General features: G+C 34.6%; 1 protein-coding gene across 1 annotated transcript in view; it reads left to right on the top strand.

The window, feature by feature from the left end:
• LOC117120082 (receptor-type tyrosine-protein phosphatase epsilon-like) overlaps nt 1–22202 on the top strand; it is a 33862-nt gene extending 11660 nt beyond the window's left edge. The window contains exons 10-25 of the mRNA XM_033265083.1: nt 124–281; nt 1550–1637; nt 1872–1942; nt 3275–3305; nt 3632–3729; nt 11378–11500; nt 15464–15633; nt 15814–15949; nt 17802–17951; nt 18704–18803; nt 19282–19355; nt 19548–19685; nt 20857–20979; nt 21218–21375; nt 21641–21776; nt 21887–22202. Of these exons, the coding sequence (XP_033120974.1) occupies nt 124–281; nt 1550–1637; nt 1872–1942; nt 3275–3305; nt 3632–3729; nt 11378–11500; nt 15464–15633; nt 15814–15949; nt 17802–17951; nt 18704–18803; nt 19282–19355; nt 19548–19685; nt 20857–20979; nt 21218–21375; nt 21641–21776; nt 21887–21961 (1829 nt within the window). The 3' untranslated portion in view covers nt 21962–22202. The remainder of the gene's footprint in view (nt 1–123; nt 282–1549; nt 1638–1871; nt 1943–3274; nt 3306–3631; nt 3730–11377; nt 11501–15463; nt 15634–15813; nt 15950–17801; nt 17952–18703; nt 18804–19281; nt 19356–19547; nt 19686–20856; nt 20980–21217; nt 21376–21640; nt 21777–21886) is intronic.
• The last annotated feature ends 1434 nt before the right edge of the window (nt 22203–23636 follow it).

Genomic DNA, 23636 nt, shown 5'->3' with positions numbered 1-23636 from the left:
ATGCAATTTGATATACTTTGCAATTGTTTTTTTTTTTACATTGTGCTTTTAATAACAATTGAAATAAAAGTACATTAAACAAAATCGTCTGATTTACATTTTCACAAGTCTCTTTTCCTGTAGATTCAAATGAACTTAGGAACATTTCTCCCAAAACTACACCAAAACAAAATCTGAAACGGAAACCAATCACCTACCAACCAGTACGTATGAATAAATTACACGAATATGTTCGGAAACGCTGCAGCCATAAAACAGAAAACTTCCAAACAGAATTTGAAGTAAGTCTTTTGAAATTTGCGGATTGACAAAAATGTGACCACAATAATTAAGGTCTGTGGTGCATGAACATCACTAAAATTTGTAATATAGACACATGTTCAACTACCACTAAGTCTTAATTTGTCAAATCTGAAAAAATGTAGCTTGTGACCATTTATTTAATATTGAGCCTAGTGATATCAAGGCTTCTCAAAATACATTAGTTTATCATGTAAAATAATGTTTTATTGACAATGACTCACTATTATTATATACTTTATTCCAAAATACAAATAAATGTGTTTCTTGATAAGTTAATTTTACAAGAAATTATTTTTATGATTATATTTCAAGTTCCCTTGATTGAAGAAAACTCAATGTTAGATGGAATGAACAGTTAACTCTTTTGAAATTTAAATATTTAAAAGGTCATGCCCCTCCATACCTAACATCCAAATTTAATTTTAATCACAATATACATTCAAAATGCACACATAGCCAAACACATAATGATTTAATTGTACCACCTTGGAATATCTGCCAAGGTAAAAGGACTTCCAAACGAAACAAAAACAAAAAAAGTTTTACATTGAATTTATTATCTTCTTTCTATTTCATGGTTTGTTTGTAACGGTAACACTTTGAAAAACAGTACTCAAGTACTGAAAGGGCATGCAGTCTAAAGAAAGAATAAATAAATAAATAAATAATTACAGCTATAGAATTTAATGTTTATGTTTCCAGCTAAAGAGTTTTAACTCAAAATATTTTCTAGAATAAAATAAATACTATCACTACAGATGCATTTTTAATGACAAGTATCAAATGCACAAAATTTAGAATAATCCACACTCAAAAGCTTTAGAAAATAAGGCGCGATCTACAAATTATCCCCAACGACAGAAACGCGTCTGGGAAAACCATGTATTACAAACGCGTCTGGGAAAGCGATCGTCTAATTATCGTGCCTCATGAATATTAATAAGCTAGTCGGAACGGAATAAACGGCTCGAACGACAAGCTTCCAAACGGCATTTCACAGACGCGTTTGGGAGCTTGTCATATAACAATAGTAAACGTGTTTGACCCGTTTCTGTCGTTGGGGATAATTTGTAGATCGCGCCTAAAAATGTTGAGAGAAAACTTGTAATAATGAAACTTTTAAAAAAGGCCGATGAATTTTAACCAAATAATAGTTATATATGTTGGTTTTCCGAAGTGGGAAAATAACCGTATTGTTGACAGTTTAATCTTTGTTTTTGAGAATAACTTTTCCTCATTTATTTAGGAACTGGGATGCAGCATATTACATCCATGTACCGAGGCAAAGAAATACATCAACAGGACTAAAAATAGATATGCTAACATTCTTACATGTGAGTTATTAAATGTACAAATAGGCCTATATGAGTAAAAGGCTGGTGGTAAAGTGCCGTCTGCAATATGTTAAAAAAAACTATTGTTATTCTACTGCTAATAAGTAACTCCTAACTAAATCAAAAACAAATTATATGGTTTGTTATAATTATTTCTATGTTGCTATTTTTGCTAATTTGTTGTTTTTGTTGTAGTACATATTATTATAAAAGCAAAAACTCTTTTCATTACAGACGATCATTCGCGTGTTGTTTTGGTCGATTCCAGTGATCAATCTGACTACATCAACGCCTCCTATATAAAAGTAAAATTTAGGCTGTTTTTGATATTCACCCTTTTCATTGTCACCGTGTTCGTCATAATCATCATCATCATCATTATCATCATCATCATCATCATCTTAAAAAAGTTAATCATCAGTAGGATAGTACCAGGGCAGATCCAGAGGAAAACTTGGCCTCAAAAAGAGAAAAAGAGAGAAAGAAAAGAAAGGTAAAGAGGGCAGTACAGTACTCCAAAACAAGCTGATTTTTGCTTTAAATTTCATGTACCAGTGTTTATGGATGGTCAAGCATTTCTAAACAAAAAATTTCAAAGATCACTTTTAACCATAGGTGGCGCCATTGGAGGACCTGGCGCAGGGCCTCCCGTCGGGGAGAAAACCACTATTTGTCTGGGAGAAAAAAAAAGTTACATGTATTTTCTACATATTAGTAGATTCCACAATCAGTTAATTAGCCTTTAAGCCCTAAATTGTCATATATTCATTGGCGTAACGCCTATGCACTCTCGTGCGGCGGTCCACAAGGTCTCCGACCCCTAAGGGCTATGAAAGGGCACCACCCATTGATTACTTGGTCTATCACCCTGACTAAAAAGGGTTTTGTTGATACATAACAGCATAATTTGTCTCTGACATCGACTGTAGGACATACTGTATATCATTTTGTAAGTGTGGCAGATTAAAGAGTGCCATTCTGTTTAAATTGAGATAAAAGGATATTTATATTCACAATTTTAAGTCTGTGAGTGCCATTTCCCACCATCCAGAGGTCACAATTATAAATTGTATTCCTTTAACCCCAACCATGGGGTTGAAGAATAACAATGAAAAACATGATTGAAAAACCAGCACATCAAAAATCGCACAATGGAATTTGCAAATGACACCCAAAAATGGTCCAGCGGTGGCTCCAGAATTTTGCTGACAAGGAGTCCGACATGGCCATGGGGGGATCTGAACCAAGAGAGCGACTAGACCCTCGATCCTGGTCCCGGATTTTTAAAATCCATGATCAGGTTTACGGGAGAGTTTTTGGAGCCAAATTGAGCTTTCAGACAATTGGGATTGACAATCAAAATAAAGTTATTTGGATAGGCAAATTTTTTTTTAATTTTTTATCCGACAACATCCTCATGGCGTCGGACGACAGGGGGTACGAGGCATGTCCGACGGAGGAAAATCCCCCTCCTGCGGGCCCCACCACAGTAGGTTAAAGGTGCTAGCCACTGTGTGGGCTGAATCGTGCAATTCATATCGCTGCTCTCCTTGTGTTTTAGCTGGAGGGCTAAAATGCAAGTTACAAAAGCGCAACTCCAAATTTATTTTGAAATTTATTATTTCTTTTTCTTGCAGTATAATGATAACACGTATATTGCATCTCAAGGTATGTAGGCACACATCTCCATGTTAATACTGCATAGGCAATGAATGCATTCAATGATAACATTTTTTAAATGTAGGTAAAGAGTAATTCTAAGACTTTAATGTTTACTTTTAAATATTAACTGTGTAATCAGTGAAACACTTGTAAGTAATCAGAGAAAAACACGTAATTAATTTAATTTCATTTAATGTAATGTTAAGCTCAATGTACATACTGTAGTTTTTACATATGCCTACGTTTTGTTTGAGTACATTGGTAACGAATAACTCAAAATTATAATTCTTAATTAATTATTTATTGAATAATAGTAATTTTTAATAATTCAGGTCCCAATGGAGCTAGTGTTAATGATATGTGGAGAATGGTTTGGCAAGAGAAAACTGGTATCATCATCATGGTTACCAACTTAGTTGAAAAAAGAAAGGTGAGGTTTAACAATTGACAAACACAAATAAGCAATCAGTGAAACACACATACAGTAAGTAATCAGTGAACACACGTGAGTAATCCGAGAAACACCTGTAAGTAATTAGTGAACACACGTTAAGTGATCAGAGAAACACGAGCAAGTAATCAGTGAAACACTTGTAAGTAATCAGTGAAACACTTGTATGTAATCAGAGAAAAACACGTAATTAATCAGTGAAAAACCTGTAAGTAATCAGGAGCCTGGTTCACGTCGAAGTTAACCCACCTATCTAAATCTTGAAATATGATACGATTTTCCCCAATGCTAAGTTGGCGCCAGATAAAGCAGCCAGCCAGCTTCGAGACCGTCGACGTCACTAAACAGGAATTGAGGAAAAACCAGACTGAAAAATCCGCGCAGTGGAAAGGCTTGTTTAATAAAATGTCTATTTTACGAACCTATTAGTACCAAGGGTATTCGTAAAAAAAACTGAATTTGTACACTACTGTAGTCTTATATTGCCATGCTCTGCATATATCCTGTCTCTTATACACATCTAGATGTGTATAAGAGACAGAGTATGAACCAACCAACAGTGCAGCATTGTGGTCTACCGCAATAATAGTAGACTAGGCCCTACTAAATTTACCTTTGATGAAAACCAAATTATTTTAATCGCTAGCATTCTCCAATTTAATAAAATATTGTGCTAATTCTTATTAAAACGTCTGTATACTTTATGGACCTTTCTGTCGTGTTTTTGTAGTTTTTAGATCGTTGAATTGTGCAGCATCGTGGCCTACCAGAATATTAGTAGACTAGGCCCTAGCTAAATTTACCTTCGATAAAAACCAAATTATTTTAATCACTATGGGTGTCAGGGAGTGATTTTAGCAGGTTGAAGATGAAGGCCATCTCAGCCCCACCATGGTTGGGGCTGAGGTAAGACAATTTATGATTTATGATCCGGAAAAGGCATGCTCAGGCTTAAATTTTAATAATTTCATTTTTCCCTAAATTTTTTTTTTTTTTAATTTTGAAAAAATAAGTAGGGACCGGGCCAGCTGGGGCATCATTGAATACACCACTGAATTGAAATCAACACAGTAATTAATAATTATTCCTCCAAAAACCGAATATAATTGAGGTGCCCTCTGGCCATTTTTTTCTATAAAATATTAAGTTGGAAGTTATTTTTAGGTCTATTTATGAATGGGCCCTAATAGCCCTGGGCCCCAGTGCTTTGCACTGGCGTAGCTACGCCACTGCCGTGCGCCTAATTATGCATAAGGATCGCAGAAAAAGGGAGGAAAGAAAAAGAGGGAGACAGATAACAACCGTACGGGCTTGAACCAGGTGATCCATGTGTGCTAAGCCCATGAGGACATAATTAAAACTGATTAAGACATTTTGTGAATGTCGTGATTATTGATCTCAACAGTTGCCCCAAGAAATCACCAACAAACAGTAATAAGAGTGTCCCCTCGACAGTCATTAGGTTTACTTTTAGGGTGTTCCAATTTCATGTTTTTTAGTGCTTGTTCTTTGCTGTTTTTTGGGGCTGAGATGGTCTTCATCCTCCACCTGTTAAAATCACACCCTGTCCCCTATAGGACAGGTCAAGCCCATTCCCTCTCCCCCCCCCCCACCAGCCAGAACTCGTTGTGCAGTAGGACAAAAAAAAAAGAAGAGTTGCCATTTCTGATTCATTTTCTAAAGACACTGAACCTCAATGTGGTGTTCCCCAAGGAAGTGTACTTGGTCCCCTTCTTTTTCTGCTTAATATTACCCTTTTTTACAATATGCTATATTCTGCAGGTTTAGTTCTAATAAATGAACCAACACACATTAAAGGCCACATTTTAGACCTTTTGTCACAAGTGACACAGAGAATTGCATCAGTAAGGTGTCTGTATCGAACAGTCTTCCCTCGGATCATGCCGCTCTTCAGTTCAGTGTCACTCTTATTCGACCTCCAACGTCACAACGCACAATTAAGTTCAGAAAACTGAAAGAAATTGATTGATGAATTCCAGAATGATATACTCACATCGTTTCGGATATCATGCCCCCTGAACGAGAGCTTAGATGAACTTACAAAAAAATAAAATCTCTGTTCTCTCTGAATTCATTAACAGACATGCCCCTATGGTCTCACATACCATGCTTGTTCGCCCACTTGCCCCATGGTATGACCAGTATCTTCAGGCCAAGAAGCGTAATAAGCGATCTGCTGAACGGAAATATAAGAAATCGGGCTTATCCTCTGACAGAAATCAACTATATAAATTATGTTCTGAATACAAGCGATCTCTTGCCATGGCAAAAAGAAAATACCACCAGGAAGCCATTGCTTAATGTGACCAAAGGCAGCTTTTTCGAATTGTTGAAAAACTGTTAATATATAATCCAACCTAAGTACTACCTTCACATACAGACAACAAGGATCTAGCTAACAGGTTTTTCAATTTCTTTCATGAAAAATAAATAAGCTTTGCCATGCTCTGCATATATCAGAGCCCCGGAAGTTATCAGTGGACCTTGACGAAAACTGCCATAGCAATTTTATAAGAGTTGAATAACTGACCCCGAATGAAGTTATAAAGTGCTCAGGTAATAAATCTTGTCAACTGGATCCACTGCCTGCATCTACAGTGAAATTATGTCTGGATATTATTCTGCCAACAATCACCGATATCACTAATCTGTCTCTTAAACAGGGCCTGTTTTTAAGTGACTGGTGCTACCGCTTCTCAAGAGACCAAATCTGGATTCCGAACGTATGAAGAACTACTGCACTATTTCCATCTTAACCTTTCTTGGGAAGGTGATTGAGCGATGTGCCAGCAACAGGGATCTGGTCCAATTATTTTTTATCGCATATTAATCTCCTATTTAAGACATTGTTAAAGCTCATGGTCTATCCTGCATTATGTATGCAGACAACACACAGTTATATGTTACGTTGAAGCCCAATGGAAAATTAGCGGCTCTAGACAATCTGGAAAGATGTATTCGTGACAATTTCTTAGTACTCAATGAAAGCAAAACAGCTGTTTTACATGTGAAGTCACGTTTTTCCAAGGGATATCCCTTAATTAACTGCTGGCGATTCTCAAGTTGAAATTATGTCTGATGTTAGGACCCTTGGTGCCACTTTTGGTCAACATTTAAATATGCGTTCACATGTAAATAACATCTGCCGTGCACAAGGGCGTTGATCCATGGCCGAAAGTGGGGGGGGGGGGACGGGATGAAAAATAAAGCCTTGGGCCGTAGGCCCAAGCAATGGTTGGGGACCAGGGGGCGAAGCCCTGGAAGCTCTGGCGCATATAGCCTTTAAATTGATTGTAAGCAATGCAATTAACATTTATTTCCATACAAAATTTTTAAAATATCCAGTGGCGGATCTAGTAATTTGAAATAGAGCTGGGCCCAGAGAGGGACTTTGACAGATGGAGAGTGTAGCTGGACTACGTACCACCTCAGCCCTACCATGGTTGGGGCTGAGGTAAGAAAATTTATGATTATGGCATCTCCAGTTGGTCGGAAATGGCACTCTCAGACTGAATTTGAATATAATTTTTATTTTTCTCCACTTTTAAATTTCGAAAAAAAAAAATAGTGATGGTGGGACGGCTGGGACCCTTGAGTCTGCCACTGAAATACAACTCATAAAAAGTTTTTCAAATTATCCTTTTTAGTCATAATTATGCCCGCTTATATATTTCGTGCAAACTAACATTCATAAAAATAATGATTTATTATCTACTGATTAGCTTGTAACGTATTCAAAATTTGAACTATGAAAAACAAATAAGATAAACTTAAAACAGTCAGTAATTTAGTCTTTTTGCATGTACAGTACTTTTAAAGTCAATCAAGAGGTTTTTGCTTTTCTCCTCTTTTTGAATTTCACGTTTGTGTAAGTAATATTGCGATAAATTATTGTGAATGGAAATAATACCATCTAATTTATGATCAAACAGGACTAGGGAGATAGGGAGCACACAAAACATTAGTTAGCATTTTGATTTCACAAACATAAAGGTGATTTACTTAATTTATCATTATCAGTGGCAGCTCCAGGAAGGCAAATTAGAGGGGGGACAGGGAGGGACTTGCATGTTGAAAAAGTAAATCACCTCTGCCCCACCATGGTTGGGGCTGAGGAAAGAAAATTATGATTATGACACCTCTAGATCAAAAATTTTAAAAAATTTAAAAAATAAATAAATAAATAAAAATATGAACACATAACACCGATTCTTATTGATTTGCACTGGCTACCGGTTCACTTTAGGATTTAATACAAGGTACTACTCCTCACATTCAAAGCTAAGGCTGGTATGGCTCCATCTTACATCTGTGAACTTGTTAACCCTTATAATCCATCCTGGTCCCTCCGTTCATCCACAAAGGATCTACTTACTCATCTCATCAGCTCGTACAAAGATGAAAGGGCCTTTTCCATCGCTGCCCCAAAATTGTGAAATTTCTTGCCACAATACCTTCATAGTGCAAAATCTACCAATCATTTTTTTAATAGATTTGTAAAGTGCCGTAATGTATGGATGATCGATCCAATTGAAGCAAGTATGAAATAAATAAGACATAAGAACTATGACTTCAAAATCACCAATTTGACGGTTATTATAACTATTATAAGCTATTGAATATAATATATTGACGCCATTACATTACACATGTTTATGAAACAACAAATATTAATTATTAAACACTTTTATACATATCATAAAATAATATTGAAAACTGGGTATTTTATAAATTTAAAAGGTAATGAGTCGATATAAAAAAATTGTGACTTTCTTGTCACAAAATATAAAAAATAGAAAAAGACCATCAAAACATAAATTAAACTATACTGTGGAACAGAATTGCCCTAAACTATATATTGTAGACGGATCTAAATTGCACATTATTTACATTGCCTGAGGAGAAAATATTAAATACATCAAAAAGTGTCATTACAAAAATACAGACAAGATCAAGAACAAAAGCAAACCTAAACTCCATTGATCACATCAACACCAAAACTCATTCTGACATCAGTTGTCAGTATTGAAAATTAATTTGTCCATTTACGTCGTTTTTAATTTATCAATTCATATACTTGTATATTAAAAATATATAGTTACTTATTCAAAGGTCGAAGCTAGGCCCCTCCCCCTCGTCGGGCGAGAAAAACCACAATTCGTCGGGGACAAAAAAAAATATATACGTATTTTGTACACATTAGTAGACCTTGAAATCAATTAATAATGTATTTTGTATATATTAGTAGACCATAAAATCGATTGAATATTATTAAAGCCATTGAAGCTCCTAAATGTCAAAATTTTTACCCTAAGCTACTTTTGCTATCCTCGATTAGCATGTTTGACAATTTGAACCATTGATTTACTCTTGATATTCTATTCGATTGAAGTCGCCTGCAATAACAATGCCAGGGCAAGGGTAAGCAGATTGGATAAAGTCCACGGAATTGAGTAGGTACAATATACCCTTTGCAATAAATAAAAGAGAAAAATACGCAACCTAGTGGGCCTACACTTATCCATTTAATTTCAATATTATCCGGAATGTTGGCATTACATTTTTTTTTGTCACAACTGAATATGGCTACCCCTCCACAAGACAAGACATGTATTTTCTATGTCTAGAAATCAAAGAGAATCCATCAATTTGTGCAAAGTCATAGTCGGTATTCTTGGACCAAGTTTCGAAAATAACAGCAATATCCACGTTTTTTTTAGTTAAAGTAATAAAGAATTCATCAAGTTTATTCCTTAGTGATCGTGGTTTGCTGACCAAATTGGTTGGTAAACAAACGCTTTACAATGCATTACAAAGAATTCGATCCAACTCGGCCACAAGTCAACTCGGCCACAGTCAACTCGGCCACAAGTTAACTCGGCCACAAGTCAACTCGGCCACAAGTCAACTCGGCCACAAAAAGTTTGGCTACAGTCAACTCGGCCACAAGCCAACTCGGCCACAAGTCAACTCGGCCACAGGTCAACTCGGCCACAAGTCATTTACTGGTACTACAATTTGAAGGAGTAATTAATCAAGTATAAAATACTAATATTACTATACTTATTGTTATTATTATTGCTGTTATTATTGTTGTCATTGTTGTTATTGTTGTTTTTATTTCCGTTAGTTTTAATATTAATTATTAGTCTTAGTATTAACATTATATACGGTATTGTTCAAATTTTTGCTGATATTATTATTACAGTACCATATAAATAATAAATAATTTTTGATTTATTATTATTATAATTATTATTATTATTTGTTAGTCTTAGTATTATTATTTTAATAATAGTAATTTAAAAAGTTATTGTTATTGGTGTTTTATTGGTATTTTTCTCATATTATTATTATTATTATTAATATTATTATTGTTGTTGTTGTTGTCACCTTTATTATCGATATTATTACCCTATTATTACTTAATAATAGTCATAATGACTAATTAGTATTATTAAAGTAAATATTATTAATTTATTGTCATTATTGTTGTTTAATATTATTGTTGAAGTAGAATGTTGTGAGTAAACAGAAGACGAACACATTAATAAATAACTCTTTTTAATTCATAGGCAATAGCATTCAAATCTCTTTTGGTAGTGTGGCGGTCCTGTTTTACTAAAATATACTGTACTTTATTTTAATCATGATATTGAAGAAAAAGGATGCAAAAACTACAGAGATTTACATTAAATAACTTGTGGCCGAGTTGACTTGTGGCCGAGTTGACTGTGGCCGAGTTGACTTGTGGCCGAGTTAACCTGCACCCATTACAAATACCAGTACCAGGTATGTGGAATGTGGGGCGAAACGAATGCACGGTGGCTGCGTTCGTTAGACAGTTGGTCTCGTTGGTGTTGATGTGAATGGGGATAGCCAGCAAATAACTTGACAAAAAAAAAATACATACCAAAACATATCAAAAGGGTCACCACAGTATACACAACAAATAGGCCTACATTAAAACCGCAAAAAAATGGAGAAAGATAGCAAAGCTTGGAGCTCTCCTTTTCGGTGGCATAAAGCTGGTTTTCCACTAGGCGAATTTATTTGCACGAATCAAAGCGTTGGTTTGCTTCCTGAGCTCTGATTGGTTGCGCACTTTTTTCGCTCCGCAAAAACTCCGATAGGAATGTGAATGCGGAGTTTTCGCTTCAGCTAAATTGGTAGTTCGAATTGTTTCTGCTTTTTGCGAAGCGAAAAATGTTGCACAACCAATCTGAGCTCAGGAAACGGACCAACGCCTTCGATTCACACGAATAAATTTGCCTAGTGAAAAACCGGTTTTAGTGGACCCCCAAGGGCCCCTACCATACGGTCCTCGATCTAGCACCTTGACCCAAAAGGGCTTTCTTGATACTGTACGAAATGTAGGACATACTGTATTATCATATTGTATCCAGTGGTTATATTATTTAAAGGTGGGGTTGGGAGATGACCGGGATCCTAGAGGGGTCACGAAGGCCAAAGGGCCCCTGGCCCTAGAGAGCTCCTTTAATAGACTTGCGGCCCGGTTGGTGCATAACAAAACTCAACCAATTTAAATTATATGATTAAATTAAACAAATCTTAGTATAATATGTTTATTGTATTATTTTGGCAGATAAAATGTGAACAGTACTGGCCTAATGCAAATGAAGGACTGGCGTATGGTGATATTACTGTTCAAAATGTTGGTGAAGAGACAAACAGATATTTTACCATCAGAACATTTCAGATACTAATGGTAAAGCATTACACATATCAACCATATTTTAGAAACAAATGGTTTAAATGTATTTATTACCATAATGTTCTCTAATAAGCAATTAGTAGAGCTCCGCATAGTACACTATAGGAAAATTATTGTACGAAGGTTAGATTTAATGCTTGAAAAAATTTCCTGAGGGCCTGCAAGGCCCGAAGGAAATTTTTGGAATGCATTAAAACTAACCTAAGTATAATAATTTTCCATTTAGTGTACGATGCATGCTCTACTAGTTGCTTTATAAGTCAATCGTCGTCTTTTAATTTTAGTTCTTTATAACCAACTGTTATATAGCTATAGCTATAGCGATATGATCAGTATATGTGTGCGTATATAAATTTAGCTGTGCGTATGCTGATTTTTGCTCCTGCAGTACGCGTTCAATAAACTACATACAAGATAGAGCACTCGCATTGTAAAAATGAGGCAGAAATCGTGCCCAACGTAGGCGACGCCCTTCTTTTTAACCATGCAAGTTTTCTATACTTCGTGCCCCACATACAGGGCGTCCTTCTGTTGCTAAGTATATCCAGACACAAAAGGCGCCCTTCCTTTGCGTCCGGCCATACGATTCTGCGCTGTATTGCTGTATTGTTGTTTTATTCTTTACCGATTCATGATTATGCTTTAATTGTTTTGTATTTTATTTGGATAATAGCAACGATTTCTACCGCCACCAAGGAAGTTATGTATTCACCGATGTCACTGTCTGGGTGTCTATTCCAGTTTGTTTTTATATCTAGTAAATACAAAGGGATTGGTAAAAACTCATAATACCGGTACGGGACGTCGGTAAAGAAGTGCAAAATACAGTCATCATTATGAATTCTTGTGCTTTATTGATCCATACTATTGGTAGGCCTATTAGCTCAGGATTTCAATGCTTTTCCAACCCATTATTATTGACATTGAATACAGCTCTGATACAGTATATATTTTTTAATCACAAATTAGAACTGCATATATGTAGTTTTAAAACAATGTGCATTCACTTAAAATTTATTTACAACACGAGTTTATGTAATTACTGTAGGCCTATATAATCAATTCCCGGTTAAAAAAGTATTTAAAAAAAATATATATATATAAAATATATATAGCTAATTTTTTGTTTAATGTCAGTGCAATATTTTACCTCCCTTTGGAAATCGATATAAATTATGACCCTGTTTGTACTGATGTGTTGCAATTTACTGCACAGCAACGCCATCAATACCGTACGTCGCCATAGCGCATCGCGGTGTACAATTTTTTAATTGAGAATTGATAATAAAATACGCGACGACTTGGTAACGAATGTTTTGGCAGAAGTTTTTTTTAGATCCAGCTGTAGGGGGCGTCCCATTGTTTGTATTCCCACCATGCATTTCGGTGGAACATTTTTTTGTGTGGAGAACTCTGTCTTGTATTTCTAGTATCTTTGCTACATATCAGGAGTACAGTACGGATACGATGAATGACAATTGTGTTAGAAAGAACTTGTTTGTAATGCTATTTTGATAGGCTTTCGTCAAAGAAATGAATATTTCAGCATTCGAGAGAGAATACAGTCACTGACGCCGCGCTAATGCACTTTCGCACCTAACGTTTAATTCTTATTTTTTTTACTTCAACCTTCTTCTCACAGTCACAACATATAATTAACAAACATTTTCACCTGAAGTACCTTTTTCAACAAATAAGCCCACAAATAAGTACAGCGAATCTGTGTTCTTCACTAGCACGACGAGCGGCTGCCATTTTGCAATCAGTAAGAAATTGCCAGAATGTCTGAGTTTGCAGCGTGAAGTTTTTTGATTAAACGTTTATGAAAACGTATCTATTTGCCGTATTGTACAGTATGTCATTCTTTATATTGTATGGTGCTGTTGTTTGACTATGTGTGTTCACATGAAATAATTACTTCAAAAATTAGTAATGATCCAAATGCGTACACAGATCGAAAAATAGGCCTAGACCTAAATCCAGAAAAACAACTATTATGATAAACGTCGGTTCGATAACCTCGATTACGACAAGAAAGTTCAAAAAGATGGTACTGCATGATGCCACATTTTGTTGTCGGATGTTTCATGGGAAAATTACAATTAAAATTAAGACTGGCCTTTAATGGTTTCAAAATTTGAAAATTGACTCGGACATTCTGGCAATTTCTTACTTGATTGCAAAAAAAGTACAGCTCGTCGTGCTAGCAAGCGCGGAAACCCTGTATCAACCTATATTTATAAAGGTATCTTTTTGTTGAAAAAATGTACTTTATGAGTGGTTGAATCATGTAAAAATGTTTTATAATTATGTGTTGTGACTGTGAGAAGAAAATTCAGGTAAAAAAATTAAGAATTAAAAGTTAGGTGCGAAAGTGCATTAGCGCCGCCACTGACGTCCTTTTTGGTCGGTGCACATGCAGACAGGTAAAATCTTGCGATGATCTCACAACTAGGCTAGGCTACGGCCTAGTACAACGGTAGGGGGCGGCCTTCTGCCTGGCCGTAGGCCTGCATGTAAACTTTTTCGTTGATTCTTTAAAATAGGTCTAGAATATTCCTATTAAACGTTCAGTTTGTTGTGTTTATGAGGGTCCATTGATTCAATGAATTCCTTAATTGTTCATACTTAATATTGAATTTGAAGTAACTTTCTTCGGGTTCTAATTAAGCTTGTTTTACGAAAGTAATTTTCAATTACAATTCATTTGTTATCGCTGTGCACGATGTATTCGTGGCATAGAGATATAATAAGAATACTAGCGCGCTAACCGCAATGTATTCGATGTCCGAAATACGCAGAACTGTGTGTGTACCATCCAAGATGGCTGCCATAGATTTAGCCAATCAAATTTCGCTAAGCACCATCTTTTGCAATTGCGCCCTCAATTTACACCGAAAGTTCAGTACAGCTAGTTACCCGTATGTTTGAAGCTCGAGCGTTGCGGTGTTTGGGTGTAGTGTACACGATTTTAATTTTCATTCCTTAATACTTTATTTTTGAATATGATGCTCCACTTGGCCTCATTTTGGCTACAATAATTTAATAATTTGTTATTACCATGACTCATTATCATTAATGAAATAATAGTCAGTCAGAGGGCTTATTAATCTGAATCATAGAGATATAATAAGAATACTAGATAGAGCGCTAACTGCAATGTATTCGATGTTCAAAATACGCAGAGCTGTGTGTGTGTACCATCCAAGATGGCTGCCATAGATTCAGCCAATCAAATTTCGCCTAAGCACTATCAATTTACACCGAAAGTTCAGTACAGCAAGTTACCCGTATGTTTGAAACTCGAGCGTTGCGGTGAATGGGTGTAATGTACACGATTTTATTTATTATTTTATTTTGAATAAGATGCTCTACTTGGCCTCTTTTTGGCTACGATAGTTTAATAATTTGTTATTAACAATACTAATTATCATTAAATGAAATAATAGTCAGAGGGCTTATTTATGGTAATAATATGTATACTAAGCCTGAAGGTGGCGCTTTCCTATGGCAGCCATCTTGGATGGTACACATACATAACTCTGCATTGCTTCGCCATCTTGTCAGCACTCTAGTTGTTTAATAGCTCTATGGTAATAATATGTATACTAAGCCTGAAGATGGCGCTTTACTACGACGGCCATCTTGGATGGTACACATACATAACTCTGCATTGCTGCGCCGTCTTGTCAGCACTCTAGTTGTTTAATAGCTCTATGATTCGTGGTGACAAAAAAATGAGAATTTTTTTTTTTTGCACACGAACCTAAAAAAAATCAAGCCAAGCGTCCACTAATATAAAAATTAGTGGATGCTAGGGAATAGGCAAATAACATTGAGAGTTACAGTGATGACGTCACGATTGACTTATAAGAAAGTTATCTTATCTTATCTATATCGCACGTTTCCACTCTTTTCAATACATTTTAGTTCAATTACCTTGTTTAAATAATTTAGGGAGCAGGTGAAGAGGCAGAAATACGTCATGTACTACAATACCATTTTACTGCATGGCCTGATATGGACGTGCCAGCCTCACCAGCTCCTTTGCTGGAGTTCGTTTACCGAATCAAAAACTCTAAGAAAATTCTTTCCGCTGATACTGGACCAATTATAGTTCATTGCAGGTAATATTGGTTTCTTGTTTTGAAGTCACAACAACATTATTAAAAATGGTATATCTCTTAATTGCATTTAAAATCCTTAAACCATGCTATTTAACATTTAACAAAATAACCTAGAGATAAAAGTTACTTTTTAACTTATGTTTACTTTTGAGTATATTAATAAACACTTTCTAATTGAAGTGCTGGAGTTGGAAGAACTGGAACTGTGATCACAATTGATGTAATGTTGGACATGGCCAAGGAGAAGAGAGAGATCGACGTTTTTAACTTTGTGAAAGTCATGCGAAATAATCGGTTTAACATGGTGCAAACCAAGGTATCATCAACTTATACCATCATCAGCATAGATTGCACATAATAATTATATAGAATCACGTCAATTTTTTATTTATCTAATTTTATAATTGTTTACTTAGTTTATGTTGTGGACCAGTGGCACAGCTAGGATTTCTCCGGCAGAAGTGCTAGAGTTTTACTTTGGCTCCTAGCGCCACGCGAGGCCTGAGCCAGGGAGGGTTTGGAGGGGGTTCCCCTCCCAAATGAGAAAATATTTAGAAATAATACCACCGGTACACCACTAGATGCTCTTACAGGGCATCTTGACCTAAGAAAGTTGTTCGGTAATGCTAAATAATAATAATACAGTAATAATAATAAAGGCTTTGTTTAAACACGGAAAAGCTTGTATCATCCCAAGGTGTTCTTCTACAAGGCTGTGATATTGATAAAATACTAAAAAGAAACACCATTTACCAAACAATTTTTATAAAAGTAAACAAACAAATTCAAAACCTTACACCACTGGGTAATAACTGTTTAAATGAATAAACATTTGGTGCATTTTGAACTGCACTTTCAAGATTATTCCATAATTTGGCACCACGATATGAAAAACTTCGGTTTTTGTACTCCGTTTTGGGTTTTTCCAAGCACAAGACATCATTAGATCTTGTATGGTATTTTTCTTCCTTAGGAGTAAATAATGTATGGTGGTGCTTGATTATGGAATATCTTATACAATGTAATAGCCTCATTTCAATACAATTGGTCTTCAAGTTTATTCCAGTTCAAGTTTTACAGGGCTTGCGTACTTGAGTCATATTTTCTTACTTTTGTAATTATTTTAGCTGCCCTGAAAAACACTTCTAGGTTGTAGCGATAATGGTAGCCTACAGACTTTGTAAAAGACAACATGTCGGTTGATGGTGTTTTTTTTTAATTAATATTTCATCGGCATCCAAAACATTATTTTTTATATAGGCCTATAAAGTTCAGGCCAGGATTTGATACTAATGGTTTAAAATATTTTTTAAGAATCGCTCATAATTTCAACTACTGGGAATCCCCCTCCCTCTAGCACCGCCACTGTTGCCGCTAGGGTAATTATCACACGATATTGGAAAACATCAAAATGCAATTAAGAACTACTACTACTACAATAATTAAAGACCCCCTCCAATATAAAGACTACCTCCAATTAAAGACCACTTTTCTTGAATTTGAAACCTGTCATAATGTAGTTCGTGCTCAATTACTCTCCAGGCTTGATTACTGAAACTCACTACTTTATGGTATCAGTAAATATAATTTAGGTTGTATTCAGAAACTTCAAAATAAGTGTGCTCACCTTGCATGTTGCAGACCCAAACATTGTCATTGTCTTCAATCCTAGTTATATCTCCTGCCTGTCAATTTTCTTAACTTCTACCTATTCTCTCCTTTCTGTTTCTGGTTCCTGTCTTTTTGTTCTCAAATCCAACCAACTTGTTGGTGATAAATCTTTCTTTTCCTCTGCTCCAAAATTGTGGAATAATCTTCCCGTTTTCATCCGAAATGCTTGTAGTACTGAAGTCTTTAAAAAAGAAAAGCACACTTATTTCCTAAATAATCCTTTTTCGTACAATAAACCTTTTTCTTAGCGCCTTGTATCCTTTGGCAAAAGGCGCTATTTAAATTTCTATATTAGGCCTATTATTATTTCTGTGGTTACATGTGAACAAAAGTCTTTTAGCTTTATTATTGAATTTGGACCCAAGCTGCTAAAGCCTTAGAAGGAGACCTGTATTCTAAAATAGAACAATGATGGTCTTGTATAACAAAAACTGAAAACATATTGTTTATAATAATATCTTTGACCATGGTTCTAACTAGAGCATTTCTTATTTCAGGATCAGTATATATTTATCTATGAGGCTATTTTGGAATGTTTTTTTTGTGAACCTACACACATACCTTCAGAATCATTTACAGAATCCTTTACGAAAATCAAAGGGATGAAGAGTCAAATGGGCAAGACCATTATGCAAGAACAGCTCAACGTGGGTAGCACTCACTCTTTAATGTTTATTCATTAAGTAATAATGGATCATTGCAAGCAAGCAAATCTAGGTGTGTAAACATGCAGTGGTGGGGCTGGGGGACAAGACTAGACGCCCTTTAGTAAGATGCACAACGAGGCCGTCAGATCAAAAATGGGGGAAATATAACTTGCCTATCTAAATAACGTTGTTTTGACTACCATTTCCTAATATTATGGTCTAAAAGCACATTTTGGACTGTATTAAGCCATAAAAACTATACCCGTGAACCCTACAAGGGAGTTTTTATTCTGGGCCGTCGGACCCCTTGCCAGCGAAGTTCTGGCACCACCGCTGTATACATGCACTTACACATTATTTCAAATCCAATATTAAGAGCTTGATATAGTATTACTGTATTTTGACACCATATTGGAAGGATATGTTTCAATGGACCTTTCCGCTATATATTGTTGCTAATGTCCCACAAAAAAGCACAAACATACGTATGTTTGTAGTGCGTTTTCTTAGAGATGTTCTGATTGGTCAGTTGTTAAGTTTGATTGACATTTTGGAAAGGACTATTTCGTACCCATTACTATTAAGCCAGTAACTGGAGATATTATCAGCACAGTCAAGGGGTAACACCAGTGGGGGTCATTGGCCAGCTCCACTCCAACACCCCTCGCCCATTACAGGAATCATAATTATCCTCAGTTGATTCTATTGTATTTATGTTATATTTTAACTTTTTATGTTTTTTTGCATAACAGACCCTGAATGCCCTCGTACCACTTCCAACACCGGATAAAACTAAGGCAGCGAATGATCCAGCAAACTCCGGAAAGAATAGATATCCACGTATAGTTCCAAGTATGATAGAAACAAGCATTGTACACAACTGAAAGTGTTTATTTTTTTTTTTTTTTCATTTCAAACATATTTATACAGGATTAAAACATATCAGGTGGCTGTTTTTAATATAGTCCTGTTCAAACTTATACTAGGGTTATATAACAAATATTATACGTCACACTTCAAATAAATATTATATATATCTAATAAAGCAGAAAAATAGATGGTAAAAGTGCGCTGCCAAAATTTTACATGCGCACTAGATATACCGTTCAACATTTTGATTTATATAAGAAAACTGGGAAGATCAAACAGTGATAAAATCTGAAATATGGTGAAAGAATAAAATAACACATCATTACAGAAATATAAGTACGTAAATATACATCTCACACAATCACAGAAGATGATTAACTACAGTATACTGTACGCTGATTATAGGCCTACTAATGGTAATAGCTAATTACAATGCTGAGTATATTTTTTTTATATTTAGTGGACAATGCAAGACCCTTACTAATGACTACAGATGGAGATAGAAACAATTACATAAATGCTTCATTCTGTAAAGTGAGTACTGTAGTTGAAATAGTTTACTAGATAAAAAGAAATGGATTATGAAGCATTATTAGGATTGTATCCATGGTCATCGAAAAAACCAACATGTTTACTGAATTTCTTTTATTGCCGATAAATTTACCATAAATTAATTCATTAAGATTACTACACATATGTAAACATAAGAAGTTTGGTTATTTCTAGGGCTACGGACAACGGGGTGATAAATATTTAGTGACACAGGCGCCGATGACAAACACCGTGTCTGATTTCTGGAGAATGATCTATGACTACAGATTATACACAATTGTAATGCTGAACGTTGAGGATGCAGATGACAAGGTAAGTCACTTGTCATGAGCAGGTAGATAAAGTATAAAAATAACAATACCAACAATAACAATAGTTATAACATTGCCTTGCTGACAAACCTAGTGAAATCAAATCTAAAATTGTATGATAATAATGAAGTTCTAAATAGCTGACAAGTTGCAACTGTACAAAACAAAAAGGGAATCCGGAGTAAAATCAAACAATGCTAAGCCTAATATAATTTAACCATATATTTAATTACATTCATTATACAAATACAGTATAATACAAGTAATAGAAAAAGAAAAACCAATCGTCTCGGTCTTTCTAAAATTAGTTCTCGCATTGTAAAAATGAGGCGGAAGTCGTGCCCACTGTAGGCGGCGCCCTTCTATTTAACCTTGCAAGTTTCCTATACTTCGTGCCCAACGTACAGGGCGCCCTTCTGTTGCTAAGTATATCCAGACGCAAAAGGCGCCCTTCCTTTTCCACTAATGGAGGAAAACTTTTTCACTAAGAGTGCGTCCGGCCATGCGATTCTGCGCTATATTGTTGTTTTATTCTTTACTGATTCATGATTGTGCTTTAATTGTTTTGTGTATTATTTGGATAATAGCAACGATTTCTACCGCCACCAAGGAGGTTATGTATTCACCGATGTCACTGTCTCTTTGTTGAGAATTCATAATAAAATACGCGACGACTTGGTAACGAAAGTTTGGCACAAGTTTTTTTAGATCCAGCTTTAGGGGGCGTCCCATTTTTCATATTCCCACCATGCATTTCGGTGGAACACGGTGGAACACTTTTTTTGTGTGGAGAACTCTATCTTGTATTTCTAGTATCTTTGCTCATACCCTTTATGTAGGTTTCTTGACTTTCCTTTGCTTGTTTATGTTTCTATATTTTCTTTTTCCTTTCTTATATTATTTTTACTTTTTACTGTCTTTTCCTTGTCTTTCTTTTCTTTTCTTTGCCTATTATCGTTTCTCTTTTTTTTTAAATCAATTTGGGACCTCAGAAAAGTGGTTGTTAATTGGATGGGTTTTTAACCTATGTTCTATGCGAAGAGCATAAATAATTAATGTTAGCTCATGTTAATGGTAATTAATGTTATTGATTAATTTATATTTCAACTCTATCCACAAAAATACAATAACAGGCAAAGGCTGATTAAACTATCATCATTGTTTCTTTTTAGACTATTGGCATGTATATTCCCCTTGATCTCAAAGTCGAAGTGAGGATGGGCCCATTTGCTATTGAAGTTGAGAGTGTAAAAGAATGTAATTATGTTATAAAACGAACATTGCTGTTATCAAAGGTAATAATGTTTGTTGTACGGTACGAGGATCTTTTTATTAAGCTTCATTATTATTACTATCGTCATTACCTTCACCGTCATTATTGCCATAATACCATCATTATTACCATTTTCATTGCCATTACCATCATGCCTTCCTCATCAATACAAATTCGTATTTTACTTTCTCGTACTACAATATCTGACAAGTACATGATGAAATTATTATAAAACCTAATAATACATTTTTATTTTAAAGGATAATGAAAAACCACGGGAAATCCACCATTTTCAATATCTCGACTGGCCCAAAGATTTACAAAAGCCTCCATCCATGGAATCATTCTTTCAATTGCGTTCTGATGTTGAAAAGGCTCAGCGAATTAATCCCGATAGCATAATGGTCATTCATTGCTTGTGAGTATTCTCATACAGAGGGTACATCATTCATAACTGAACAAGATTCTTTGATAATTGTATTTAAAATAGAAAAAGAAGCATAAACAGCAAAAAAGTACAGTACAGCAAAAAAGTACAGTATTACAGAGAGAACATCGTGTATTTTAACTCGCTAAAAATTCAAATGCAATTTTTATTGGCGTCATGTTTAATAATAGAAATAATTAATAATAATTAATTAATGTCCACATTCTAATGAAACCACTTTGATTTGCATTAACAGGGATGGTAGAAGCCGTAGCGGATCTTTCTGTGCAATGGACATGATCATTCAAATGATAAATGAGGAATCAATTATTGACGTCTTTCAGAATGTCAAAAAGATTAAAATTAGTTGCCCATGGATGTTCAAATCAAAGGTAATTATTTAATTATTCGCATTTAAATATTTAATATGTAATTTAATTACTGTCATTTAAGATAGTAATTAATATTTAATATAATTTTTTTTTTCATTTTCTTGCAACAGGATCAGTATGAACTTTGCTACGAGATGGCACAAAGTTACTTGGACTCATTTAACATTTACGGAAATTTTAAATAAACAAGTTCAAGATTAAAGTACATTTTTCAAAAATGTACGTTACTAAATGTACATGGATCTTTGATAATAATGGCATGTTCTTTTTTGATACTTTTTGATAAATTTCAAACTGATCAAATTACAATCCTGAAAAGAGATGATTGAAGATAGGAGTTGCCACAAATCTACTACAGTATAATATTTTAAGGGACACACCAGCATGACTGCATTTGTCATTAAATTGTGTTGTCAAAAACGAAAAGTCAAAATAAAACGTATACAACATCATGAAGAATCTCCAAAATAATATCAACATATCAGTTTTATCAGGGAACAGTGCTTGTTTTATCAGTTCCAAAATCAAGTCATCTAAAAGAAACATAACATTATAAAAAAACAACATTTTATTATACATTTTATATAAAAAAAAAAACATTACATACACATAATAACAAACTGTGTACTCCCGATAAACTTCAAGCAGAATTTTGTAACATAAAAAAATTTATGTCATGGAATGGGTACCCTATAAAAGTTATTAACCATGTACTCAATAAATTAAATGAACCTAAATGTATACATAGCCCTACTGATGATAGCTTGATTAAGATCTGGGTTAGATTGCCTTATCTAGGAAAGGCTGGTGAATCTATTTTACGTAGATGCTTAAACAAAGTATAAAGAAACACTTAAAGAGGTAAAATTCATAACATTATCAAACCCCTAAGAAATATAGGAGCTCTGTTGTTTATCATTTTAAATGTCCAGGTTGTAATAGTGATTATATTGGTAGATACATATAGATGCTTAATAACTAGACTTAAATAACATATCTTCATGATCTGATAGTGTTATAAATGATCATATACACAATTGTGAGGCATTCCAATAATGTTTTAGGTTTACAAGGTATACTTGAAAATGGTAATGTAGCCTATAATGTAAGTAATAAATTAGGTTTAATATGTTCTAATACTGTACTAATATTATTGACAGTTCGCAAAATTGGTCTATACTATTGTTTAAAGAAGTGTTTGCTATACGTAGGCTACAGCCATTGCTTAAAATTGAGCTGAAAGCTTCAACGGAAGTTTCTTTGTTTTTGTAGGTAGCTTTGATTTATTCATAGCTATGTCACCTACTAGGGGTAATGTTTTGATTGGTCAAACACTTTAGGTACTTGTGCATATAAGATTGCAAATATGGATAATTTTTAATTCCTGATGATGACATAATTAATGTCAAAATATTGAATCCCGATACGATGGCGTGCATTTTGATATTTAGACTATTTATTATACTATCTTGCACATAATTATCTAACTATACTTAAATAATTAAAATAATTGATTATTCATATCGAAAATAAACAAATATAATGGATTCCGGATCTTTTTTAGAGAGTTATCATGCCATGCTATAATGTATGTAAAGGATGCATTAACAAAATATAATGAATACAATTTAATAATAATAATAATAATAATAATAATAGTAATGCAAAGGCTTAAATATTCAAAATAAAGAATGTAGTAGTTAACGGATATTCCTAGTGGACCAATGGTAGCCGTAGTTATAAGACACATTTAACCTCATGCTATATAGTATAGTGAAAATCAGGGCCCCCGTGACCATTTTTCGGGGACCAAGGTATATATATATATATATATATATATATATATATATATATATATAT

Source organism: Anneissia japonica, unplaced genomic scaffold (genome assembly GCF_011630105.1).
Source record: "Anneissia japonica isolate Jap-2015-1 unplaced genomic scaffold, ASM1163010v1 scaffold8210_len164512_cov191, whole genome shotgun sequence".
NCBI lineage: Eukaryota > Metazoa > Echinodermata > Crinoidea > Comatulida > Comatulidae > Anneissia > Anneissia japonica.
This window is presented reverse-complemented; position numbering and strand designations above follow the sequence as displayed.